The sequence below is a fragment of the Plectropomus leopardus genome, chromosome 23 (genome assembly GCF_026936395.1).
Source record: "Plectropomus leopardus strain MGB_pleo_1.0 chromosome 23, ASM2693639v1, whole genome shotgun sequence".
Taxonomy (NCBI): Eukaryota; Metazoa; Chordata; class Actinopteri; order Perciformes; family Serranidae; genus Plectropomus; species Plectropomus leopardus.
In genome coordinates, this window is record NC_142198.1 from 21,433,812 (window position 1) to 21,461,374 (window position 27,563).

Genomic DNA, 27,563 nt, shown 5'->3' on the forward strand with positions numbered 1-27,563 from the left:
TCATCTTTCACTTCTACACCATACTTTTCCTAAATAAGTTTACTTTTACTCCACTACAAAAGCATTTTAGTTACTTACCATAAAGTAAATAAAAGAAGATAGAGATAAACAGATGACTGAAGGAAAAAAATGTATTTTGTACTTTAATTCACTAAAGCTGCTTAAACAAACAAAAACTCACTTAATCCTACAGAAAATGAAACTTAAAGTAACTACACCAGTAATTGACTGATGATTTATCTAGATTTTCTTTTTTAATTAAATGATTAAGATTTATTAGAGATAAGTCAGAAAACAACTATTATTGATTTACTGAGAACTATTTTAAGTGTGTTAATGTTGTGCATTTCGGCCCTTTTATTTGGAAGGACTGGAAGTATTTCTGGCACTTTGTTTCTCCTCCAAAAAACTGCATTATAATAAATGTTTTTGATACTTTGAATGAGGTCATATTTGGAAACCGAGGCCAAATGAAAGAGGTGTTGATGTTTCAGTCACACTGGACTAATGAACATGGAAAACGTGTTGCTTTTTAACTTTAACATTTTTCGTCAACGGATTCGGGACAGTAAATTTCACCATAAAACTGCATGTTTAAATAAGCGATAAATGTTTCACACAAAAACACATTTGTCAGGCGTTACTTCATATACAATTTAATTCAGAGTAAAAATAACATTTTACACCTGAATACAGAAAGTGGGATCAACTTGCCATTTTAGGTACATTTTCAAAAGGATAGAAAAACAAACATCCTCATTCCTACGATTTGCGTTAACCTCAACAGTTAAGTAACTCATAAAAACATTTCTCTGCAAAACTAGAAACAATAAAAAAAAAGTTTCACATTATTGAGAAATAACTGTCAGTACTTTTAACCGTGTTCATGTTTGTTTCTGCAGTTCAGAAACTGTGGTTTCTTTCTTTACTAATTTATGAGAGAAAAATCTAACCATGACGATAATTAACAACTGCATGGCTAATAAAGCTAGAGTGGCTCATCTGATCTTTATACAAAATGTGCAAAATTAAATTTTAAGGTTCATTTATACAAGTTAATAGCTCTCAGAGTAACAGTCCATCCTTGGAAAGGTGCTACCTGCTGCATTTTAAATGTCAAAAGTGATGAAATGTAATAATGTAATAGGAGTATACCTTTGTTTACATAAATGAGACCAATGTAATGATTTATTTCCTAACTGAAAAGTAATTAGGACCACATTCTCCATCAGTTCAGTCGTCTCCTGCAGAAATTTTGAGATTACAAGCAAAGTTTCAATGCAAATTTAACTCTAATTTCTAGAAAATTAGAAAAAGAAAATGCAAATTAATGTTGCATTTATTTTAAATACTGTAGTTTTTCTGCATTGATGAGTAAAACAGGTCATGTAGCACCTTTTAAAGTTAACAAAAATGTAACAGTTGCAGACTTAATCATTTCGCTCGGCTCATGTTTCCGGGTTTTTCCACAACACAACTGATGCAACTGTAGGCAAAGTAAGGCACCAAAACTGCAGAGTTGGTGTGTTTGAAAGCCAATCAGAAAGTACATGCTGACATATGAACGAGTACGGAGGCAAATAAATCATTTATACATTTATATGGAAAAAAAGCCAGACAGTGATTAGCTGTGATCCACATGGCTTCTTTTACAGATTTATCAGCTAAATCGATCTGGAGTGGTTTGTAAAGGTGCACACATTTTACTGGTCCAGCTCTTTCCATTTTTAAACACACACACACACACACACACACACACACACACACACACACAGAGTCAGTAGTTGAAGTCTGGCTCAGTCAGAAACGGAGCCTTGAGAACTTCTTGATGGTTTTCGTTGAAGTTTCTCGTTGTGTTTCTGAGAGAGAAGGAAGACGAAAACGGTGTAAGACCAACTGTGTTTATGTTCGTGTGTTTTTGTGTATGTGTCTGTGTGTACCTGCAGGTTTTCGTGGTGTCTCTGGCTACTGCAGTGGAGGTTCTTGGCGGTGCTCTCGTTCAGGTAGAAAACAGAGCAGAGGTTACAGAAATACCCGGATTTGGGGACGACGAACTCCTGACCTGAAGAGGGAGGAAGTGACATTGAAAAGTCTAAAGTGACAAACATTGAGATCTTGCGTTGTTTTCAAAATAAAGTGTGTGTGTGTTTGTCTCACCAAGGGGTGTGTTGGGTTTAAATACGGGCAGTTTGACATCAGTAGCAACACACGGAGACTGAGAGCGAGATCGCTTTGCTTCAGGTCCGACAGGTTCGCTCTTCCGTTTACTCGCAGCTGAAGAAGAGACGGGAAAGCTCGAAATAATTTCAGCGCCAGCAATCATACATGAATATTTTCTTTAAAATATTTCTTTAAAAGTGATGCCAAACGTAATCGAACGCTATAAAAGTTAAATAATATCAATGATGCCTGAAAATTTTTTTAACTTTTTAAAGTTTGTTGAAAAGCTGATACTGAAGTCGATTGCTGGCTTAAATTTGTAACAATCAGGTTACAATGAAGGAATTGTTGGAAAAAATAATTAATTAACGATTAATTATTAATTATTATTAATTATTATATTATTATTTATTAATTATTATATTATTAATTACTATAAATGTAAGTGAAACGTTTAATCAGACGTATACTGTACGCAACTTGAAAAATATCCGAATGTAGTTTCTATGTAAAGTGTAAATGAGCAGCTATGTGTCAAAAAAAGTGTTAAAATATTAATATTCTGAACATTTCCCCCATTTTTTTAATGCAGAATTTTTCTAAGAATATTTGGAATATTTTGGATAGTCTGAAAATTAAGAATGATAAAAAAACAGCACGCATGTACAAATTCAGCTTAAGTTTTGCATGAATGAAGTTTCGACATTGAAAAATGAGAAAATAGTAAAGTTGGTATAAATAAAATACAAATTTGGCAGTTAGGTTAGTTTTTATGTCAAAATAAGCACTTGACTCAACAATCAGTGATGGAAACAATTGTTACTTGCATCACTAAATGTAAGAAAAATGTACATATTTAGACGTATTTCCTTCTCTTTGGTGAGAATTATCGGAAAGGTACACTTCTATCGGTCCAAAATACCAGCTCAGTGTTGACGATACACGCCAAGTGAAGAAAATAATTTCACTATTTTTTTGGAAATGGTGTTAGTCATCCATTTTAACCCTTTGTACCTTTCATGTCCGCCCCGCTCCATCCTTCCTCCTCTTCCTCTCCATGCTCCACGCAGGTCTCCGGTGTCTGGGTCTCAGGGTTTTCTGCCGGAGGTTCCTGCCCTGCAGACGCAGCATCAATGCCAGCATGGCTCACTGAATCCACCTCCGTCTTCTGGATCTCCGGCTGGACGTCACTTGACAAAGTAGACGAGTCTTTGTCCGCCGATGAGGAGACTTCGAGTGAAGCGGGAGGCGGTACTTCAGTGCCCGCTGGCTCGTTTTCTTCTCTCTCGTCTTTTTCAGTCATCTGTTTCCCTCTGGTAGATTTCCTCACTGCGGAAAAGACAATGAACTGGTTCAGCAAACAAAAGAAAGAAGAAACTCTTTATTTAATGAGTTTAACGTTTAGAGCTCGACCGTTCTTCGTTCTGTTGATTGCTGTTTATGTCCAAATGTGAATCTTCAGAGATTAGGTTTTGGGTAATGACATGACTGGATAAAAATGTGCTCGTTTGTGTTTTACCAGGCGTTTGTCTGGTTCTCTTCTTGGCTCGTCCTCTTGTCCTGGTTTTTACAGCTTCCTGCTCCTCTTCCTCTTCCACCTCTCCCACTTCATCTACCGTCACAAAGTTCATATTTTCCTCTAAAACTGGAGAGAAAGAAGAGTTTTAAACCCCTTTGGAAGTTTCAATGCTTTATTGTCTTACGTTTTATCGGCTTAGATTTTATGTGTTTTGTGTCACAGCGACCTTTGACCAAATTCTAACCAGTTTATCAACCAGTCTAAGTGGACGTTTGTGCCAATTTTTAAGAAATTACCTCAAGGTGTTATCAATATACCGCGTTCACATAAATACGACCGACGAGATCACACCGACCTTGACCTTAAACCTTTGGCCAGAAAATTCTTGTGAATTTGTCCTTGACTTTTTGTGCCAAATTTGGTGAAATACCACCAAGGTGTTCTTGAGATATTGCGTTTATGAGAGAGACAAAAGTCTCCAGTTGTGAATAGTCCTAGAAAATTCACGCAACTACCGCAAGAAAAAACTTTGCTTCTCCTTTACGTGAACATGAATAAGAACTATGGTTGCTCCAAGTTCTTACAGTATGGACACAACAAAGGGAGCTAGGATTTAAGGATTAGGTTTTGTTGGAGTATGTAAGTATGTAACCTAAATGTCTGTAACTGAACTGATTCCAGCTGAAGTGTGGTTATAATTAGGAAAGGGTAAGATAGAGGACAAGTTTTATGTGACATGAGCCCTTGAGGCTCTGCCCAAGCAAGGCTAGGATTGTTATGCAACTGCAAGAAAGCCGAAGTAAGAATGCTAAAACTGGCGTTAGAGGAACTGAAATGCTACTGAATTAGTCATTTCGGAGTGTCATGTGAAGGTCATCCATATGCAGAGACAAAAAAGAGGAAGTATGCAATGTGTATGTGAGACAAGAAAGGTGTGGATGTGTGGTTTCTGTGATTGTGTTTGACAGGACTTGCAGTGAATGAAAAACATCTCCTAATAAGGCGCTGTGTTACGGGGGGACAGCAGAGTGATCGGTGTAGACCAATCCAGAGAAGACCCCGCGCCCTTGAGAAGAGCCAGATAACGAGGGGATCCAATCAGAGGGAGACAACACCTCCATGCACATTTCATAACTGTAATGGTATAAAATACTGGATCAGGGAAAGACAGGTTGTCAGAATGAAGGCTGACTCGCTGATTATCGGCCAGGGAGAGGCATTTCTGATCCAGAGCTCTGTAACTGCTCGCTGCTTGCTTAAAGATTCACTAAAAGGTTTGAATTCAAAATTCTAAATTCTGTGTGGATATTCACTCATTTTCTGTTTATTGAGTTGCTTTTAAGAATTCTGAACATAGCTCTCACCCTGAGAGGGTGAGAGCTTTTCTACTTGCAGCAACCAAGAGGAAAACTCCTTCAGTTTTCATATTAACGACAAACTCCCTCCCATCTGAAATTGCCAATGTCTTGCAGGGACGCTAAATGGCATCCAGCCATTGTAACGATTTTTATTTACACCTGTTCTTTTTCTGCTGTGAAAAGGTTCTCGTGATTTGAACGTAAAGAAAATCAATAGTCTTCTTGTGAGTAAAACTCAAATGTACCTGTACATGTTACTGACAGTGTAACACATACCTCTGTCATCGTTATGTTTACGTTTGGACGATCTCGAGGTGGTCTTTGCTTGTTCTTTGTCCGGCTTTTCTTCTTCATCATCGCCTGCTTCATCTAAAGTCACCAAAGTCTACAGACAGACACAAGAGATGCATTTATAGAGCTGCTGCTTTCCCATAATTCCCCCATGGTAGGAAATTAAACTTGCATGTGTTTAGATCTTGACTTTTACCTCTGGGTTTAAGAAGTCCACTGATTCGTCCTCCTGGCTGGGTGGACAGGTCTCCGGTGTGCTTTGCTCAGCCTTTCCTTCCTCCTCTTCTTCTACAAACTCGTCCAGAGTAACGAGTGCCTGCAGCTCGCCCTCCGTGATCTCCTCATCCCACTCTCGGCTCTCCGGTGCCGTATCCTCTCCGGCCTCATCTGATCCCACCTCATCTAGAGTCACCAGCTCTTTGGCATCTAGCTCCACTGTCTTCTCCTTTCCCCTCACCCTCTCCTTTGCCCTCCTCGTCCCTTCCCCGCCGCCTCCTCCTCCTCTGCTGCTACTCTGGCTACTTCGTTCCTTCTCCTCCCTCTGCCTGGTCTTCCTCTCCTCTCTCTCCTTGGTCCTCCGTGCTTCCCGCTCTTTGGTTAACTGCTTCTCTTTTGCAAAAGCCTGCTGCTTCCTCAGTTTTTCCTCTTCGGCTGTGTCGTCAGGATAATCTTCCTCCTCCTCGCTCACTTCGTCCAGGTTGACCAGAGTGCTCGTCGTATCGTCTTCCTCGGGTGATTTTTGTTTTTTCTCCCTGTTTAGTATAGAAGTATCACTCTGGCATTTAGTTGTTGATTCAACCTCGTTCCTAATGTCAGTTTTGGGTGTACTGTCTTCGTTCCCCATTGCAGACCCTTTTGCAGCAGATGGATCATTATTTTCCTTCTCTAAATCATCAACTATCTGATATGGAGTCTCCACCTCGCTGACAACTTTTTCAGACGCTTCCACACTTGTGGTTCCACGTGTTGGTGTGTCTTCTTCTACGGTCGATGCCTGTTCTTCTGTAGGATTTTCGTCTTTAGTCTTGTCCTCTGTGGCTCTTGGCTCTTCTTGAGCTTGATCGTCTTCGAGGGAATCTATGATCTGATACTCTTCCTCCTCCTCCTCATTTTTGGGTGATCCTGCAAGAGATGTCTTTGTTTGCCGTTCATTGTTTTCAGATTTTTTTTCGTCTGACTGTACTTTGAGGTGCTGATTGTCAACCATCTCGTCCTCCACAGAATCAAGAATCTGATACGTCGCCTCTTCTTCATCAGCCACTTTTTCAGAAACATCTTTGTCACCTGTCTTCAAAGTTGTTCTGTCTTCTTTTGATTTAGCTTCTTTCTTTGGTCTTCCCCTCTGTCCTTTTCTTCTTGTAGCAGGCTGATCATCCTTAACAACCTCTTCCTCCACAGAGTCCAATACCTTGTAGGTGGCATCCTCCTCACTTACCTCTCTTACAATACTGTCACTCTTCTTTGATGGTGTGCTCTCCTTTGGAGAGGTTTTCCCCTCCTTTTTGGGCATTTTGTCCCTGTTTTGTTCCTGGGACCCTCTGGCAGGATTGTGCCTCCTTCTTGTTGATGTGTCCTCTTTTATTGTTTTTTCATCTAAACTATCTTTCTTAGATGTTCTTTCCCTTTGTCCTCTGGTAGATCTTGTAGAGACAGTCTGTTCATCATTGGTAGTTTTGTCCTCCACAGAATCTAAAATTTTGTACGTACCCTCCTCTGGATTTTCAGACACTGCTGTGGGAACCAAAGTCATTTTATCTTCTTTCTTTCCTCTTGCGCTCCTTCTTCTACCAGACCTTTCTGTGGAGGCGGCATCGTGAACTGGTTCGTCTTCTACAGAATCTACTCCCTCAAACACATCTTTAGCTTTTTTAGAAACTCCCGTAGTGGTGTCAATCTTTGTCTGTGTGTCATATTTTGTAACTGTCCTGTCCTGTTTCTTTGGTGATTTCTCTTTTTCTTCAGTTTTGGTGGCCGTGGTTGTGCAGCTTCTCCTCTTTGATGGTCTATCATCTTTTCTAGCAGTCACATCCTCTCTGATGCTTCTTTTTCGCTTGTTGTCAGTCTCTGACTCTGTTTCTGTAGGCGTTGGCTGATCGTCCACCGAATCAATTACCTGATATGTGTCTTCGTCTTCCTGGATGGACCTTCCATCTTCTTTAGATTTCTGGTCACTAGGAGTTTTGAGGTTTTGGCCGTCATCCTCTGTTGCTGTCTGATCATCGATTGAATCCAATATCTCAAAGGTTTCTTGTTCTGGTAGAGTCTGGTCCTCATTTGGGGTTTGGCTCTCCAGATTTTCCACATCTTTGGAGGATTTTGTTGAATGTCTTTTGCCTTTAACCTCTTTCTCTTTTCCCCTCTTTCCATTTACTCTTTTGTCCCTTGGAGTTTGTTTACTATCTTTATCTAACACTTGGAAATTATCTGCACTTTTTTCCTTTTGACCTTTACCTGCCGAATCAGATTTGGCGCCTGCTGAAATTTCATCCCCTTTAGAAAGTTGCTTTACTGTGGAACCATCATCTCGGAGTAGGTGGCTGTCCTCTTGACCCGTAGCTGCTTGGTTTTCAGCAACACTGTCTAAAACTTGGAGAGAACCGTCCATTTCACTGTACTCATCTGGGCAGGCTTTGCCTTCATCTTCAACACTGTCCAAGACCTGAAAGCTTTCCTCGTTCAAAGTGTTGCCTTCTTCGAGTCCAGTTAGTTGTGCTTCAGAGCTGCTGTCATAGTCCGCATCATCCATCTGTTGATCTGTTTGATCATCAAGTGAATCAAGAATTTGGTATTTTTCATAGTAATCCTCCTCCTTCTCTGTATGTTTGTCAACATAATCTTTCCTTTTCTCTTTGCTTTTCTTTCGGTCTTTGGCATTAGAATAAATCTCCAGACTCTGGGCTTGGCTCAACTCTATGAGAGGTGCATCCACCTCCTCAGGACCATGGGTTGATGTTTCTGTTTTTGTCTCTGACTCAACAGTTTTTGCAGAAAGACCCTCTGTTGACACTCTGTGGCCAGATATTGCCACTGCAGTCTCCGTGTCTTTTGTTTCTTCTCCAAGTGGCTCCGAATGTATCTCCATTGATGCCTCAACACTTGCTGCTGTTATCTTTTCTGTTTCACGTGTAGCGGAGGATGAGCTGGTACTACGACGGGAGGATGAAGTATTACATGTTTTGGCTGGAGGATTTGTCTTGCTCTGCTGTTTTTTCTGACCAGGGGAAAAACGGGTTTCAGAAGACTGTGGAGAGGAGGAGGCCTTACTACCACTGGCAGAGGACGAGGGTTTAATAGGGGATTTGGTGGGCTCAAATGAGTCCTTGGAGTTTTTTGGTGGCACATAGCTAGAGGTGCTGGAGCCTTTAGTTGACTTGGATGAGGAGGATGAGGAAGAGGTTTTAGAGTCTCTTGAAGACCTTGTTGAGGTTTTTTGGCTAGAGGATGAGACACTGGAGCTCTGCCTGCCTTGTCTTGATGTGGAGGACTGCTTGGGTGAGGAGGAGGTTTGAGGCTCAGGGCTTGTGTCCCCCACGTCATCACCAACTTCATCAACAGTGACAAAGTCATCCATGTTGAAATTCAACTCATCGAAAACAGACGTAACAAATTCATCGGTAAAATCATCCGGACCCTGTATGGAGAACATAAAAGGAAAAAAATAACTGACACGAGAAAACAATTATTAATCAAGATAATGATCCACCATTTATCTATTGTATACACTAATTTAATTAACATGGATTAGTGATAGGGCTTGAAAGGACTGTCGCATACAAAATCTGAAAAATCATAACAGGGTTGAAACGTCTCATCCACTGTGTACATAGAAGGTCATGGGAATAAATAAAACCATTGTTTACCATTCTTTGTGGTCGGTCTTCAACCACTGAAGTTTTAGGGCTTCTGTTGCTTTTGTTGGAGCTCTAAAGAAAACAAATTTTACCTAGATTAGTGATATATGGAGGAAATGGAAAGATGTTTATAAGGCACTGACTTCTCTAACATCAAGCAAAGAGGCATAATTCTTTTTTGTCTTTTTTAAAAAGTTCATAGCAAATTTTAAAACATCTGGTATCAACGTCACAATTTTGTTGGAAATCAATGATTTTCCATTGTATCGCCAAAAAGTCTATAGTGTGTTTATTGACTGGTCTTTGTTGCGTTTTCCGGTTTGGTCTCATTGATTCTATGACTTAACAAAGATTTACACATAAATTAAAAGATTGACTACATTATGGCCCTTACAAAATGTCCTACTGCCAAATGTAAATGATGAGTTTAAAGATCTGAGTCCAGGCCTCACCTTCTTTTCCTCACTCCGGGACCTGCTCCCCCGAGTGAGTTTGTGGTTGCGAACTGCTGCCACGATGAACTGGAACATTTCTGAGGTAATCTGAGGAAGTTCTGAGACATTTTCTTCTGACGAAGTTGCTGTGGCTGAGGGGGAATTGCTGGAAGCAGTTGGGACTGTTTTTCCACTGCTGACTGCAGAGATAGAGGTCACATCAGCAGTAGAGGTCAAAGGTATTGGTGAGCCCTCTTCCACATTTACTTCTGCTTTCTCTACATCTTCATTTGCCTCAGGACCAGCAGCGGAGTCCGTGGCGATCTCAGTTCTTGGTTTCTCATTGTCCTTTGCTTTTTCGTCATCTTGATTTGCCTGAAGAGCAACAGAGGAGTCCATGGTGATCCCAGTTCCTGGTTTCTGACCATCCTTTGCTTTCTCTACATCTTCATTTGCCTCAGGACCAGCAGAGGAGTCCATGGTGATCCCAGTTCCTGGTTTCTCGCCATCCTTTGCTTTCTCTACATCTTCATTTGCCTGAAGGGCAACAGTGGAGTCCATGGTGATCTCAGTTCCTGGTTTCACATTGCTGCCCTCCATTGCTATGTCACTTGTGGTGGTAGCACTTGGCCCTGCTGTGCTGGTCTCAGAAATGGTGGATCCACCAGGGCCACTGGTTTGGAGAGCAGGTTGTGACCCATTATCCGACTGCTTAGAGGGATGAGGCTTAGTTTGACATTTCACATCTGGGGGCTTGGCTTTGACATTGACGGTGTCAAAGTTTATTGTGATCTCACTAGAATCACGTAGACGCTGTTTCAGGCTCTTCACACTGAAATCACAAACAGAGGGAGACAGTTGCAAAAAATGAAGGGTTTTTCCTCACAGCAGTCATCACAATAATCAATGTCACGTGTTGGCGACCAAAGTGGGTTTTGTCTGTCTCTTAAATTGCCAAGAATGAATTACAAAGTGAAATACTCACGACTCAAAACGTTGAACTCTACCCCTGCAGAGAGAAAAAAGAGTTAAGTCAGTTGAGGTGTGGGGATGGTGGATAAAAAAATTAAAGTGTATGAACACATACAGAGGCAGCATAAAGACAGAATTACAAAACTAATTTTAAAACATTTCATGCCCCTATTTACATATACACATGCATACCAAAAAGGTTCCTTCTTCAAAGACTCCGTAGTGTTGTATTTCTGCACCACTTTGGTCACACTGCTGGAGTCAGCCATCTCAATGCATATCTAAACGACAGTCATGGATAACGAGTGAAAAGACGGAGAGGACGAAGACATGAAGGTGGTGATAAAATACAGAGACAGTGAGAGAACAGTAACAAGCCACAGGAATTCATTGCATGTTAAGGTCAAACAAGTTTAAACAAATTTGCTTCAATATGACAGAAAATCTAAAAAATTCCTGTATGACTCTAAGTGGATGTTTGTGCCAAATTTGAGGAAAATTCCTCAAGGTCTACCTAAATTACTGCGTTCATGAGAATGAGACAGAGCCAACGTCACACTGACCTTGGCCCTTGACCAAAGACTACCAAAATCTAATCACTTTATCGTTGAGTCCAAGTCAATGTTTGTGCCAAATTTGTGAATGTTTGTCCCAAATTTGAGGAAATTCCCTAAAGGCGTTCTTGAGATATCGTGTTTCCATGAATAGGGCAAATGTACAGACAGCTTGTTGTCACAGTTATCGCCGGCATGGAGGCATAAAAATTCCTACTTTTATTTTATAGATACAGAAATAAATTTATCTCCTGACAACCTGCAGGCAGATTAAAAAAGTCTTATTACTAATGTTAGTGCCTAAGGAAAGAAAGAAAACATATTTAAGACCATTCTCAATAATATGTAAGACTTTTAGTACCTTAAAGGCCTTTTTTGGTGGAATGTTTAAATATAAATTCAATACTTTTTAAAACTTCACAAGACCTGTAGAACCTGCAATTTAAACGATAAATTTGAACAATTAATCTTTATCTATAAAAAAGATATCCTGTCATGTAAAATGTTTGTGTTCCCGTACCCTGTTGGAGAGCGGCAGAAAGCTGACAAAGGTCGCGATGGACTCCACTGCTTTTAAAACTGTCCCGATGAAGGTTACGTGTGTTTGAGAAATCTCCACGCACAGCAAACGCTCCTCCAGAGCGTCTGGATCTGGAACTCCCTGAAGAGCAAAAACATGTTAATGTTAGTTGGTGATATTTCTTTTCTTCCTTTGTCTTTGTTATCATTTTTTTCTATTTATATTTTCAATACACCTGTTTTGAGTCCTTAAACAGTTTAGAGTATGGCTAATTGTACCACTGCTTAATTATTCTATGTTGTAACGAAAATGTACAAGAATAAAAAAATTCCACTTAAATCACAGTTAAAACCAAAAAGTCTGTCTTTTTAAAGGAGAATTTGAAAATGTAAGCAACAGTTGTCAGTGCATAAAACCTGTGATCTGTTGATTTTTTACAAATAATAACTTGATCATCTTGATAGATAGTCTTTAGTGCTGAAAAAGAAATGTTTCAATAAAAAACTGAATTGAATTGTGACCTAAGATTCGGGTAATTATGACACTGCTGGTGATTGACTTACAGCGTTGCTCCATCTCATCAGAGTTGTGTACATCATCTCCTGCAAAAAGATTACAAATCACAATTGTCATAAAAAACACATTTTAAATTATATCTGCTATTAAACATTTTTGTATTTCATAACGGACATTTTTTTTCTCAAAATGGCCCAAACTGTGTGCAGACATGTTTGTATTTCTGTGTGTTTATGCAGAGATCTCTTACATCTGTTATTCATTCTGAAATGAAAGGAATTCATTGCAGTATAAACAGTTTATAAACTTAAAACAAACAGAAATTCCCTTTCCCGTCTACTTCTGACACTGGATTTTTATATCCCATCTTGTGTACAGCCCAGTGTGCACCGTGTGGTGTTTTTGTTGTTTCAGTGTCCGTACCTCACTGGATCTGGGATCCATGTCTTCCAGGACGAAGTGAACGCTGAGTTTGCAGTCATTGATAGAAACTGGATTTGTGATGTGATCTCGGACAAAATCACAGCATTTAGTCCAATCAGAGAAAAACACAAAGGCCTGAAAAGAGAAAAGATAGGAAAGAACTCACGACTTAAACAGCACAGCTCCATATAAATAATTTAATCATAATTACAATAATGTTTGTCACTGTAAGAGTCTGCAGCGTCCTCACCCTCCTCTGCAGCGTTAACGCCACCACGTCGTAGTACAGGGAGTGAAGGTTCTGTTTGGGAAAATACCGCCACACCAGCTTAGCCACGTCTTCGTGCTTAAAGGTTCCCTCCGGCAAACCGGTCAACATGATCGTAGAGAACTTCGAACCTCGTTCACGGGCCCTCTTAAAAACACAAAGTTCAAAGTCCAAAGTTTAATTCACATGTTGTTGATCTTTGTGGTGCATTTTGATGTTGCAATTTCAGATGAGCAAAAACACGGGTCCTCAGAATGTATCACAAGAAGTTGGCGATTTTCAGGCAGATGTATGTTTGAACATCTGCATAAAAGTATTATTACCTTTTCTAAGTGGAAAGCAGAGAGATACTTAAAGTTACAGTCAGTTTTATTAATTCTGATCTGCTGCATGTGCCAAACTGTGGCAAAAGTCAGAAGAGTAAAGCTGGGTTTAGTTACCTTTAGTTACTTTAGTTACCTTTGAAATCATTTTCTGTTTGTTTGGGTTTTTTTTAAACAATGTACATGAAAAGAAAGTTTAACTGAAATGGGCTTACCTCAATGTCATCCTCCGCTGTGACCGTCTGATAATCTTGGGAGTTAAAATTAAACAAAACAACCACAGTTAGTTTACTGAATGAGTTAACGCGGCAAATTCAGCTTTATCGTGTTATTAAATTCATTTCTTATTCCAGTGATAATGTTAAAACTGTCTCTCTTACTTGGGATAATGAACCAAGGACACACGGTAGAGAACAGGAAGGGGGAAGTTCTCATCGTGACCGAAAACGGTCCAATGCTGGCTGGTGGAACGCCATATTTGAGCGGTGGGACAGTTGCCCCGGCAACAGCATTTTGGCTGTCAGGAAGAGCTTTCTCAGCAAGTTTTGGTGCTGTATAAATAAAAAAACAAGAAAACAAGACAAGACAAGTAAAATATCATGCTGGAGTGTATTTTAAGAGTGACAAAAAAGTGGTACGCAGTAGTTGTGTTTCTAATCTTTATCATTGTCACTGTGTCATTTTATTCGACTCTAAGCAGTCCCAAAAAAGCGCCTAATCAAAAAAGCGGTGGGTAAGGAGCTCCAATGATACACTTCAGACGATGTCATGACCATACAGACGATTTCAACAGGGACCTTCGTCTTACGTTTGCATTCTTTTCATTTCATCTAACAGAGACTTACGCTGCGCTGTTACGGCACCGTGCTCGACTCGCAGCCTGCTGACTTCGTGGTTTGGGGCTTGTTTCAGGAGACTGTACCAAACTCCGAGTCGATCGGCATCCTCAACGGACACAAACTCTATAAACACCTGAAACACACAAGCGCACAAATACGTGAGAGACAGGACTAACAGGAAGTCTTTATTACAGCCTCTGAAAACAACGTTGGTGTTTGTTTATACCTTGTTGAGGAGAGGCAGGAAGTTCTGCACACAACCGATTTTTTTCAAAGTTTCCGAGAGCTCCACGGTCTCGCTCCAAGAAATGTTCTTGATGAGGATTGTTTTCGCTAAATCTTCTTCAGCCGCCTTCTGCATCGAGAACAAGGAGTGAACATCCAAATAAAACAATTAACATGACAAGAGAGACACAAAAACACACACACACACACACACACACACACACACACACACACAGAGGGGAGGGGACGTAAAAAAGAGGAAAGCACGAAAAAAATATTTTTGTCATTACTTATGTTTTTTATTTTAGCTTTAGGGGCGGGGCATATAACTTTAAATGGCTGTATTTTGAATTTATTTTTCTGACCATTTTTATGTCTATTTTTAAAGACAAAGAAATTGTGCATTTCTTTTTCTTTAAATATTTTTAGTGATTTCTAAAGAAAAAATTTGGCTTTTCTTTTTCCTTTAAGAATTTTCTTTAAGAAAAAATTTCCTCTGAACCCGCAGCTCTCTGGACTGGAAGGCAAGTTTTCTTTAAAAATGACCTAAAACACCATTTATCAGTCAGTGAATACATCATGTGTTATTATACAGGTTTGTGAAACAAAATTTTATGACTTCCAAAACTTTCACAGTATATTTAGTTTCTTTTTTAAAAACTTTTCCAGGCCTGGAAATTGCTATTTTGTAAATGCAAAGCCTTTTTTTCACGACTGTATAAACCCTGATGAAGGTGGCCTATGAGGATTACGCCTTTTGGGCCACAGAGGAATAACTACAAGGAAAAACTGGCTGCCTGACGGGAATTTGATACCGCAGCTCTACTTCCTGATGGCTTCTGCACAAACTTTGGCTCCAAATCAAGTCACCAGTGTAAGATGGCTGCGTCTGTATCCAGGATATTTTGGCTTCATTGTTGTAAATTGGGACAAAGCGGTAAAACCTTCTCATTTTTTAAATAAAGTCATCTTCTGTACTCTGTTACCTCAATTTTAAAGTCCAACTTGGATCGCAGATGGGACACTTTTACAGACAAAACTTAAAAGCAGTTAATAAATGAGGAAGTGTTTGTAGGAGTATGTGTGTATCACTTACAGGACAAACCAGATTTTTCAGCGTCCGATACAATCCAGTCTGAAACAGAAACAGAGTAGCAGTGTTCAAATTATTAGAGAAATTCGACTTAATGTGATTTCAGGTGGATTAGCAAATTTGCATGTGTTTTAAAAGTCCAGTTTTAGTCAGACTAACACAATAATTTACAAAGTCTTTGAGTGGTTGGAAGACTAGAAAACTGCATACAAGTGCAGTCCTTTTACCATTTATTCCCTTTTTTTAAAAAAAAACAAAACAATTGAACCATCATTCATTAAATATTAAAATCTGGTGAAAATCAGATTACAGCAAATCATCTTGCAGATCAAGCACTCTGTATTTTAACAGTTTTCACTCCAATTCAAGTCCTCTATTTTTTGGGGTCTTGAACAGACTGAACATCTACTAAAATCAGTCAATAAAAAGTGCTTTGTACATGCTTACCGGTGTCATTGAGATGTCGTTTGCTACGCGGAAACCAAGTCTATGATGTTTGAAATAAATGCCCTTCTGTGAGGTTTTTATTGTCTTAAGCACAACGTGCACATTCGGCATCATAACCAAGGCCTGAGAGAAAAACAAGAAACAAAAATGTGTTACTACTTTTCCATACTTGTTTAAAGTACTTTTTGATGAGCTCCATATAGGCAACACTAGTATATATACAATCACAAAAAGTTGGGACACAGTGTAAAATGTAAATATAGGCAGAATGCAATGATTTGCAAATCCTTTTTCAACTACGTTATATTGAACGCAGTACAAGACAAGACATTTGATATTATTAAGTCAAAATGGAAAATGCAACATAAAAACACAGCCAATCAGTCTCTTTTTTTAAAGTCACTAGGACTCACTGCTAGACATTTTTAGGCTGAGTTAAGAGCTCTCTGAGTGTATTCTCAGAATATTTGGGAAAAAACGATAATTATTATCGGTTGCCTACCATGCGCTTCTGAGGAAATACATGGATCTTGTTATCTTCATATTGAAACCCAAATGGCATGAGCCGTTTGGCGAGGTCATCCTCTGTGTAGGAGCATTCGTTAAACCTCGGCAGGTTTTGTATGAGCAACTGTCTCTTATTAAGTGAATAAAACTGTAAAAATGAAGAAGAACGTATTAAGCAGGAGGGAAAATTATGAGTCAAAGAATAGATTAAGACCAGCTGATTTGAAGGAAACCTACTTTGGGTGAGAAGACGGTTTTAAAATTGATGTACGCTGTCAAAGAGAAGCAAAGAAAATGTACAACAATTTAGAAAGAGGCAGCTATGACCACATGCAGACATCTGTGACCGACAAACAGCGTCTTTATGGATTTCTTACGTATTCTGGAATGATGCAGATTCTTCATGTTCCCAATAGTCAGTTCGGTAAATGCGCCGAGTTCTGAGGCAAAACTGTCTGACGCTGCATCCGATTTTGTCTTCACTCCAGGATCTTCAAAAGATGAAATTAAATCAAAATGAATTTCAGTGTTTGAAAGATTATCATCTCTTCCTGAGACAGTTTCAATTTCTGAGACAGCTGAAAATAACTGAAAATAACTGGCAAGGTGGAGTGAAAAAAGCCCTCACTGTGAAAAAACAAATTTTTGGGATTCAGTGTGTACATGTACATAGAGATGAATGATCAAATTGTCTAAGTGACATGCAATTTATTTTGACGAATTATTTGCGTTCTGAAAAGTCCTTTCTCCTTTTTTTCTACAAATACCAAAAGCCACATTTGAAAACACTTTGCTTTCAATGATTAAATAGTTTTCCAACAAACCTTGAATTGTTTTTGTTTCCACTCCTTGATCTGGCAGCTTCGCCTCCAATGCAGCTTCAGCTGGGCTTCCTGCAGCCTGCTGTTGCATCTTTGAAGCCTCTGTCTTGGTCTCTGGTCCTGGTGCAGTGGACTGTGGTTCTGACAGCTGGACGTGTGGTAAAGCCTCAACAGAAGTTTCTCTTGGCCGGGTCTCAACTGTACTGTCTGGTGGTTGACTCTCACTGGATTTGTCGGCTGAGTTTTCTGGCACAGCCTCTGTTGTTGGTTGTTTTTGTCCTTGATCCTCAGCACAACTTCCAACGTCCATAGGCTCTGCTGATTCAACTCTCATTGCCCCAGTCTCCATTGGTTCAGCATCTTCATTGTCTCTGGCTTTTACAAGTTCTGCCTGATGCTGAGGATCATCAACTGTCACATTTGCATTTTCAACAACTTTGGCTGTGTCTTTCAGCACAGCTCCTCGGACCTTGGTTTCAGATTCTTTAGGTCCATCAGCTGTCACATTTGCTTTTTTGACAACCTTGGCTGTATCTTTTGGCACACCTTCTTGAACCTTGGTTTCAGATGTAGGTTTAACAACCATCACATTTCCCTTCTGGACAACTTTGGCTGTGTTTTTCAGAACAGCTTCTTGAACCTTGATTTCAGATGTTCTGGGTTCAACAACTGTCACTTCTGCCTTTTCAACAACCTTAGCTGTGCTTTTTGGGAGAGCTTCTTGAACCTTGGTTTCAGATTCTTTGGAGCTAAGACCTGTCACATTTGCTTTTTCAACAACATTGGCTGTTTTTTTCGGAACAGCTTCTTGGACCTTGGTTTCAAATGTTCTTTGTTCAACAACCTTCACATCTGCCTTTTCGACAACCTTAGTTGTGTTTTCCGGAGCCGCTTCTTGTATTTTGGTTTCAGATCCTTTGGGTCCAACTGTCACATTTGCCTTTTCGACAACCTTGGCGGTGTCTTTTGCCACAGCTTCTTGAACCATGGTTTCAGATTCTTTAGGTTCATCAGTGGTAACATTTATTTTTTCAACATCCTTGGCTGTGTTTTCCTGAACAGCTTCTTGGACCTTGGTTTCAGATATTCTAGGTTCAACAACTGTTACATGTACCTTTTCGACAACCTTGGCTGTGTGTTTAAGCCCAGCTTCTTGAAGCTTGGTTTCAGATTCTTTAGGTTCAATAACTGCCACATTTGCTTTTTCGACAACACTGGCTGTGTTTTTCAGCACAGGTTCTTGAACCTTGGTTTCAGATTCTCTAGGTTTAGCGACTGTCACGTTTGCTTTTTCAACCACCTTGGCTGTGTTTTCTGGAACAGTGTCTTGGACCTTGGCTTCAGATGTTCTAGGTTCAACAACCATCACATTTGTCTTTTTGACCACTTTTATTGTGTGTTTCGGCACAGCCTCTTGGACCTTCATTTCACATTCTTTAGGTTTGGCATTGTCAACATCAGACTGATGTGACGTGGACTTGGATCCTGAAGGCGTTACTTGCTTTGCCACAGAATCAAGCACAGATTTTATCACAGCTCCCTTTGCAGGCAACTTTCCTGTTTTTACCATTTTAGTTATCTGCTTGGTTGAAACATTTTTCGCTTTGGAAACCAAGACTTTAGCTTTGGTGGTAGTTGTTAAGCCTTTCACTGAACCTTTAACTGCACTTTTTTTATTGGCAAGTTTGCCTGCTTTTGTGGCTCCAGAAGGCAAAGACGAGGGCTTTTTGGGACATGTAGGCGGAGCCATGCTAGGTGCAGGGAGAAGAGCCTTTTTTGTAGTAGCGGTTTGAGGTGTGGAAACACTGGCTGTGGCAGGTTTTCTGTGAATGAAAGCAAGTTACATGAGTCAAGCAGGAGAAAATGGCGAAAGGGGAACACAAGACTGCAGTTTGAATGGTTTATGTTCTTCCAAGTAAGATAGTACTCTCCTTCACAGGCCAAATGCCCGGGATAACATGTATTCATTCCCTGCGCACACATAAACATGTGCTAGTCTTTTTTGTAGTTAAATTACCCAAAAATCACATTGGCAGCAAATAAATATTTACAGTAATATATAGACAAATGCAAGATCATCACTGTTTTAAAGATATCTTACTTCTGGAGAGGCTTCTTTTGCTCCTTAGAAACAGGACCCTTTAAACAAACAAATTGAGGTTTGTTACAGATTAATCTATTAACTGACAGTGTGACCACAACAAAGCAGACAAATGTTAATATACACATTCCCCAGGCAGACAGTCAAAAAGTATATTACCTGTTCTCTGACAACAGCAACTGGCAGTCCTTTCACATCAATGCTCTTTAACCTCTTCAATTTCTTTGCGCTTTTCTCGTTCTCAAAACACACAATTGCCTGCATGTGCACACAAACACAGGGACACTGGTGCATTACTACAACTATCAGGACCATCTCTTCGCTCAATTCCCACACAAAACATTGACAGCTCACCACAACATGTCTAACTGACCAAAATTTAAATTTCAGGAGTCTTTCCAGTATGAGAGAATGAGAGGAATAGTAGCATTTATTTACTTGTTAAGTTTTATTCCTTATGCTAAGTGTTTAGAGTTAAGTATTGAAAAACGCACAGGATAATTTATTTGTATCTTTCCATATACATACCTCCTCTTTTTTTCGAAGCACTACAACTGACTTGGTTTTTCCAAAGTGCTCCACTGCAGCTTTTAATTCGCCATAAGAGACAGATCTCTGAATTTCTTTTAGTCTCACCATGGTGGACGGTGAAGATTCACCAGACTGAGGAAAGAGAGAGAGAGAAAAAAAAAAAAGTCGGACTAACTATAGTGTTGGTTATCATTTACATCTTTTAAAAAGTGGTTTGAAAGAGAAAGATGCAATTGTGTTTGAAGTGTCAAATCTAAACTGTATAGCATCTGTAAAAATGATTTTGTTTTGCTTCTAATGTCTTTGATCAGAGTGCTATGTGGATATGGTTTCAACGTAAGGAATGAAAGAGACACAGGAAGGGACAAAGAAGAATAATTATCAAATGATAGACTGTTAGTTGCCAAATTTCCCTGGTAAATGAAACTAACACCAACCTTAATCTTTGTGAAGGAACTTGCCTCACTCTTCTGCAGGCTGGGCTTTGATTTAGAGGACTTTTTGGCCAACTCCTTATTTGCTGTAGAGGAGGATGAGGAAGAGGCAGTAGCAGACGAGGAGGGTTTTCCTCTTGTGGAAGATGACGATGATGATGATGATGGCGAGGACTTCATGTTGGTTAGCTTGGCCAGTAAAGCAGGAGCCAGAGTTTTAACCACAGCATCTAGGTCATACTCTTTTGACAGAGATTGTACAGCTAGAAGGACAAAGATGAATTGTGTCAGACAAAGTTGCAGCGTTTTGGTTGGTAAAACCGCTGAACTGCGCGGTAAAAATGACATGCAATACATATCTATACATATTTAAGTAGTTCCTTGAGTCAATGAAAAAAGTAAATACATTAAATAAAATTAAACACATTCAATAGACACAAGTAGATTTGGCCACAAGATAAGTCTTGAAACGTGCTTTTAAGTGCCCAAAATGTTTGCAATGTCTCAAACCTGTTGTTTCCATAAGTTTCTTATAAAAGCTCTCTGCATCGGGCAACTTCTTCTGCTGAGGGGATCGTCTCATATCACTTTTTCTTGGTGGCGATCGTCTCTCGTCACTTCTCCGTAGGGGCGATCTTCTTTGATCACTTCTCCTTGGTGGTGATTGTCTCTTGTCGCTCCACCTGAAGGGTGATGGTCTCCTGTCAGTCTTCCTTGATGGTGACCATGTATCACTCCTCCTTGGAGACGACTGTCTCTCATAGCTCCTGCTTGGAGATGATCGTCTATTGTCTCTCCTCCTTGGTGACGATCGTCTCTCGGGGCTCCTGGAACTTGACGGATAGTGGGGGGAGTTTGGGTAATCGTACCGTGGGGAACGAGAACGAGATCGGGACCTGGTAAAAGTACACATGAAACCAAAGCATAGTTTAAAAACTAATGTGAAACATCCACAATAAATCTAGATCCCTCAAGGGGCGATAAAGAAAATTTAAAGAGGCTAAAGTACAATTGTTGATGATTACATTTTAAATGTTCTGCTGGAACACACTTGCTGATTTCACTATCTGGTGGTGAGAATCTCGTCTGTTCACCCATGTTACTGCTCATATTAGATTTTATGTGTCACAGACCTGCGAGTGTATCTGGATTTGTGCGGCGAATCCGATCTGCTCGTGTGTTTCTCCCTTCTACCTTCTGAGCCATGGTGGCGACGGGGGCTGGGTGAGCGGGAATAAGAGCCGCTTCCATGCCTGACTTCTTGGTGACGATGTTGGGAAGTCTGTGACGTGGTAGAGGGGGAGGGCTTGGCATCTTTACCTGCAGCACTGAAGAGAGCAATGGATGAAATAAGCACAATGAATGATAGGAATGTAAATTAAGCAAAAAGTCAGCAGGGTACTAGTCAACAACTGAATGTGGTTGCAACATGTTTGACAAGAAAAGCCTGTAAGGAATTATCAAATGAATATGAACGGGAGTCTTCCAAGCTTATTAAGTTTACCTTGGCCTGAGTGTAATCTCACCATCCCACTCTGGGTATCTGTGAAAAAACAATTCAAACACACTTATTAAAGCAGCAAATATTCTGTAGATTATGACAACAGAACTAGAGCAGGTACCTTGAAGAGCCACTAATGAACCCCAAGTTCTACTGGCATCCCAATAATATGGGTTCAAGAAAGACCCTTCAAGGTAGTTTTAAGTACTGCATACCATTAAGGTGCTTAGCAATGAGTGATACAGGCTTTCAAGTTCTTCAGGTACAACAAGGAAGAGGTTATAGTATTACAACCTAGTTTTCAAATAATCTCTTCCCTAGTTGTTTTTCTCCCAGAAAAACTTTGTAGGGAAAAGTAAAAAGTGAAAACACTTGCCGTGTTCGGAGGAGTCTGCAGCTTTCAAGGTGAAGGTTGGTGTTCTGGTGGGAAATCCAATCCTAACAGTCAGAAAAAAACACAGAATTTAGATTGGTTTCATTATTATAACATCTGCTATCAGCCTCAACATCTCATCTTTCATTATTGTGATTATCTGAGAACAGATATCTTTTATTCAGCTTCACAGCACCACTGAAGAAACAGTTCCTTTTAACGGATCTCCTCCTTTTCGAAAGTTTGCCCCTTTTCGCTGGATCTTTCATGTCCAAGTGTCCCATTCCAATTCTCTGCTCTTGAGTACAGTTTTTCTTGATAAATGTAAATATTAAAAGAGAGTCTCAAAAAATTAAAGAGGAAAAAGTGGAATATCATCAAGTCTTCAGCCAACAGCAGTCATCCAACTTTCAGCAACAATGTTGAGTCCAACTGAGTACTGGAGACATGAGCCTAAATTGTTTAAGTCATTGCTTCACTGTAAGCTAAAGAGAAGTAAAAAATAAACAGAAAACTGTGTAATGTGGACAAAATTATTCAGGAAATAAAATTCTACTTATTTTGCAAACTCAGGTCTTTACACTTAGAGCTGATGTTTGGGTAACAAATACAGGAGTGCCAGAAACAAACAACCAAAATAAAGATTTCTTCTTGGGTTCTTGGTAATACAACGTCTGGTTCTTCAGTCTTGGGTCGTATTTCAAAGGTTGTTGAAGGTCTTCTCAGCAGAGGTCACTATTGGGTATGAATCAAGTCAAAAAACACGACTTTAGAGACTTCAGGAGTAGACATGAAGATGTGGAAACTAGAGAGAGGAAGCAGCTTGTGTGTCTTTTTTTCAATTGACAGTGTCCCAAAGACAGATGGTCCAAAAATAAAAAGATCTTGGTGATGAACATCTCTTGAAGTGATGCTGGTGACTTCTGGTTTATGGTTGGTGGTTATTGGAATTCCATTTTTGGACACAAAAATGTATTTAAAAAATGCATTTTAAAAAAGGGAATATGGCTTCATAATGATAGCTACTGTTACAAAAATGACCCCGTTATATATTCAAGAAATTAAACAAATAAAATGCGTTGTTGAAAGCTCCAATTGTGAGAAAAGGATAAAACATTATGCATTCACAAACAACTTTTGATATAATTCACACTGAATATAAACTGTTTGACAATAGCCCAAAAAAAGAAAAAGAAAGCAAAAACAGAGAAAAAGGGAAATGACCATCTTCTATCAACTTTCGATGCACCAATTCTTCAGATTTGCAGATTCGTCCTCATCAAATCGTCTCAGCTCTTTGTTCATTATAAACAAGACTCTCAGCAGTTGGGTACATCCTGTCATTTTACATCAAATTACACAGCACTAATTCGTCAAGGTTAATATGGCGATGGCCACTGCATACTAATAACATTGATCTTCATCTGTCAATACTAAACAATGATGTTTGAACAACAGTTAGAAGTCAGTCTGATTAAATGAAGATCACAATTTGTAACCTTGAATGACAGATAATAAATGCTAAGCTGTGACTAACATCCTTGAAGCATTTTGGTACAAAATATTTACTTAGAAGTACACAGTACACAGTAGTTCATAGTAATTACTGATCCATCAAATGCAAACAATATTTTACATAATCCTTCCAAATAAGTACAACACTTTTTTCAAAATCAAGCCCTTGTGTTCTTTAACATTAACTTTTAATCAAACAATTTAGGTTGGTATTTTTCAATAAAAAAGAAAAAACATTTTAGATATTGAAATAAACAACCCCCAATTTCCTAATGGGAGAAACTGCAGACTTCCACTTACCTTCATAAGAGTAAATTCTCTGTTACACAAAGAACAGGTATGTGGAAACGTTTTCGGCGTGGTCGCCGCATAGTCATGCATCATAGCTGCTGTTGGCAGACCCTTGGAGACTGCCGTCTTTCCTGGAGGCTGCCTGTTGGAGGGTGGCTTTGGCAGGAGAATGACATTCATCAGGCTTGGGATTGGTTGAGGCACAGCCGGAGGCAAAACCATGGGGTGAGGACCACCAGGGATAAATACCGAACGTTGCATGGCATCAGTGATGCTAGGGTTGTGAGAGGCAGGGGTGACTGATTTTGCAGCAGAAGTCACTGATGGCCACATCGCTTGCCCCACCTGCGTTACGGACTGCTTCTGTTGCTGCTCCATCTGCTGCTTCGATTGCTGTTGTGTCTGCTGTTTTTTCATCTGCTCAGAAACTGTTGACCCTTGTCCTTGAGTTTTACTCTGATTCTTAGCGCCTGTGGTATGAATATTGCCAATGACCACCAGGCCAGGTCGGCTGGGATGCACACCACGGATCAGAGTGTTGGGTGGTGGAGGTTTCGATGTTGACTGGCGATCTACATCTGGTTCTCTTAAAGGAACAGGTTTGGGGACTTCAGACTTGAGAACTCTGTGGTCTGTGTCTTTCTTTGGAAGACAGAAGGAGCTGGGGATTGTTTGGGATGTCTGGTTTGGTTGGTTCTGCCATTGTTTGGTCTGATCATTCCTTGGAGGAGCCACAGAGCTCAGTATTGAACTGAACGAGGAGCTGAAACTTGAAACAGAACTTGTCTGATCACGTGAAGAACCCAAAGCACTGCTTTTCATCTCTGCTGTATTTTTTTGCGGTGGTTCTCGGCTGTATCTGCTATCAAAAGTGTCCATCAGCAACATACTTCCACTCCCACTGCTGTTAGATCTGCTGCTACTGGTCTTTACAATGTCATCCCCAACCACTCCAGTATATTTGCCAGTATGCCCATAGTCAATCACTTTACTTGGCTTGAGAACAGCAGTTGAAATTTCCTCCTGGGAAATCCCTGCCACTCCAGAAGTTCTCAAACTCTGACTGTCTATTCCACTCACACTTCTGGTAGGTCGGGGTTCGGGGCAGGGTTTTGACGAAACTGTAGCTGCAGCTCTCTTGGACTTCTCAATTTTGATTTGCCGCAAGATGAAGGGCAGGGTAGCAGGCGTGATCTGGTGTTCAGGATAGGAGACAAGGTGTTCCAAGTCCTCTTTATCAAGGCCAAAGCGCAGAAGGATGTTCGAAGCTGATTCAAAGGTGTACTTGGGTTTACCGGACTCTGTAGGGACTGCAGGTTTTTCTGGCACTGGATAGTCAAAATCACCCAAGCCTGGAATGGACTGCATATTATGTTCTCTTTCACTTGCATAGTTAGATGAAGCAGATGATGAAAAACATTTGTATGGGTCATCAATAGCGGGCCTTTTGTAATTTGATAACCAATCCGAGGAGCTGCATCCACTTTTAAAGCCTGATTGTCCATGTCCTTGCGAGGATGAGGTTGAGGACATTGGGTATGAGGCCATCCCTGTGCCTGAGGACATAAACTCATCCCTTTGAGTGCTGGTAAAGCGAGTGCCCTGGTCTATAGGCTGATGCATCGGTTTGCCAAGAAGCTTCACCTCTTCTCTGGCTCGGGTAATGTGCATGTCTACAGATCTCTCTATACTGCTGTCCATTGTGGCCCTGTTCTGTTCAGGTCTGTAGTTAGTTGACTGAGACAGCAGCGGTGGGAGTATTCCTCCAGAGTTGACAGGAGTTGCAGATGCAGCACTTGAAGAGCTGAAGCTAGAGCCAGGTCCAGGGCGAGAGGATTCCCTCCGAGAGTCCCTTGCTACCTGTACACTGGAGAGTCCATACTGCCCCTGGCTGGAGCCTTGGTTCCCAGAGGCATAGGGGTTATACAGGGGATGGGACATGGTGTTTGCGATCTTCAGAAGGTTAAGGAGATTGATGGCTGCAGCCGTTGGGGATGGGGGTGTTGTGGATATGTACGGAGCAGGTTTGTTGGATTTGGCTGTCAAAGTCGTGGCTCGGTTGCCAACGGCGAGAGCGTTGTTTATCTGCGTCAGTGCTAGCTGGGCTTTCAGCTGAGCCAGCTGTAAGGAGGCAGCCTGTTGGCCAAACAGGAGCGATCTCCCTGGGAGCCCTCCAAGAAGAGGGCTCGTTAGGGGCCCTGGAGCAGGAGAAGGGGCACAACGTTCCGATAGCAATGCAAAGCTGAAAAGTTAGAAAAACAAAGGAAGGGATTATTGAATCTGATTGGACTTCAGCTTCTTGGATGGGTATAATTAATCATCTGTTAGGTCTTCCCGAGTTGTCCGTTCTTGTGCTGAGAGACACACAGTCATTTCACTTACTCGACTTCCAGTTCTCCACTAGCAAGACAGAACAGAGGAGTAAAGGCAACAAGGCATGGACAAAGAGAGAAAACAAGGTCACTGCTGTTAACAGAAAACATACAGAACAGACACAAACTTGTTTATTTTCTTTCCATGCTCATGTCTGGTGTAAATGGTTCACACTGGCACCAGCCGACAAAGCACACTGAATTACGTAACATCTCAAAACGGCAATTTTCATTTCAGAACGACACAATTTGTCAAAATGAAAGATTCAAATGAGCATTAAAACAATGTTTTGAATGCTGGTTTTGAATGTCGGCCTATATATGATTCAACTTTCAGTACGACTCTGAATCACAATATATTGAATGAGAGGTAAAGTTGTCTAACAGAATGGAAGTATACAGTGTGAATCGCCATCAGGATTCACATGATTAACAATATGCTGGCCAAAAAATTACCAACTACAATTTTAAAACTAAATGTTTTGCGATGTCATCCTTACATTGGAGAAGTTGAGGAAATTCCAAACAGTTCACAAACTTAAAAAGTTCCAAGTGTCATGGAAATAACCTCAAAAATGAATATCCACACTCTCTGAATTCAAAAACCTTCCAGCAACTTCTCCTGCCCCTCCACATATGTCTGATTACACAGAGAAACCCATGTCTTGCCAAGTTTTTTTTCCATTCAGAAATACAAAAACAGAGAATAATATTTTAAGTGACAAATCAAGGTCATACTCTGGCACAACTGTTACAAAGCAGCAACTTTTAGACAGTGCAGTATCCTCGAAACTATGGTGAGCACTGAAAACACATATGTCTTGCTCTGTTGCCTCATGAAGCCGTTTCACAAATGCACTGCACCTGAAATTATTGAGACCCAGAGGAGCTGTATGTGATAACGCAAATATCCAAAGCAGTTGGATTGGACATTAAACTGACTTTATCCTGCAAGCTCTCTACAATAAAGACAAATGTCTGATGTGTGAATAATACAGGAAGTTTTCTGGAGTATACACAACGAGCAAGTGGTTGTGCTGATGAAGCTTCTACCGCATGTGAAACCAAAAAATCAAACAAACATCCAAAGGTGAAAAGGAAGGGTCATTTTCATTAAGACAGCAACGAAAATGCCTAACTGGAAAGATAGCAGGATTCAGAACTTCTGTCCATAAAGGCAAGGAACAGCAAGAGATCATGTCGCAGCTGCACAGTAGCCATATCCCGTCTGACCAATCATGAGCTGCTCCACTGAATGCAAGCACACAGCTTGGCCTTCACAGCTGCCAATCATGATGGAAAATCCCCCTTTTTTATAATTCAG

General features: G+C 40.3%; 1 protein-coding gene across 1 annotated transcript; it reads right to left on the reverse strand.

Annotated features, from left to right (window-relative positions):
• Nucleotides 1-640: 640 nt before the first annotated feature.
• Nucleotides 641-26,109, reverse strand: LOC121962007 (uncharacterized). Its single transcript, XM_042512170.2, has 34 exons — nt 23,877-26,109; nt 22,065-22,126; nt 21,692-21,730; nt 21,321-21,515; nt 20,698-21,083; nt 20,191-20,450; nt 19,751-19,885; nt 19,382-19,480; nt 19,223-19,260; nt 17,125-18,944; nt 16,678-16,791; nt 16,538-16,572; nt 16,296-16,448; nt 15,794-15,916; nt 15,350-15,388; nt 14,255-14,383; nt 14,035-14,161; nt 13,570-13,740; nt 13,405-13,439; nt 12,849-13,013; nt 12,599-12,733; nt 12,223-12,261; nt 11,660-11,800; nt 10,778-10,866; nt 10,599-10,622; nt 9,632-10,445; nt 9,189-9,251; nt 5,525-8,959; nt 5,314-5,422; nt 3,680-3,805; nt 3,175-3,489; nt 2,158-2,274; nt 1,941-2,062; nt 641-1,859 (listed from the first exon to the last, which is right to left on the reverse strand). The coding sequence occupies exons 1-34, from the start codon at nt 25,806-25,808 to the stop codon at nt 1,797-1,799; spliced, it is 11,649 nt and encodes a 3,882-aa protein (XP_042368104.2). The 5' UTR covers nt 25,809-26,109; the 3' UTR covers nt 641-1,796.
• Between the last annotated feature and the right edge of the window lie 1,454 nt (nt 26,110-27,563).

What these genes read in the sequence shown, in the direction of transcription:
- LOC121962007 (XM_042512170.2), bottom strand. Translation starts at nt 25,808, where the DNA reads ATGTCCCATCCCCTGTATAACCCCTATGCCTCTGGGAACCAAGGCTCC. An exon ending in CAAAAGAAGCCTCTCCAGAA is followed by an intron (nt 18,945 to 19,222) that starts GTAAGATATCTT and finishes TTTCATTCACAG; the next exon opens with AAAACCTGCCACAGCCAGTG. An exon ending in GAGCGGGGCGGACATGAAAG is followed by an intron (nt 2,275 to 3,174) that starts GTACAAAGGGTT and finishes TCTCTTCTTCAG; the next exon opens with CTGCGAGTAAACGGAAGAGC.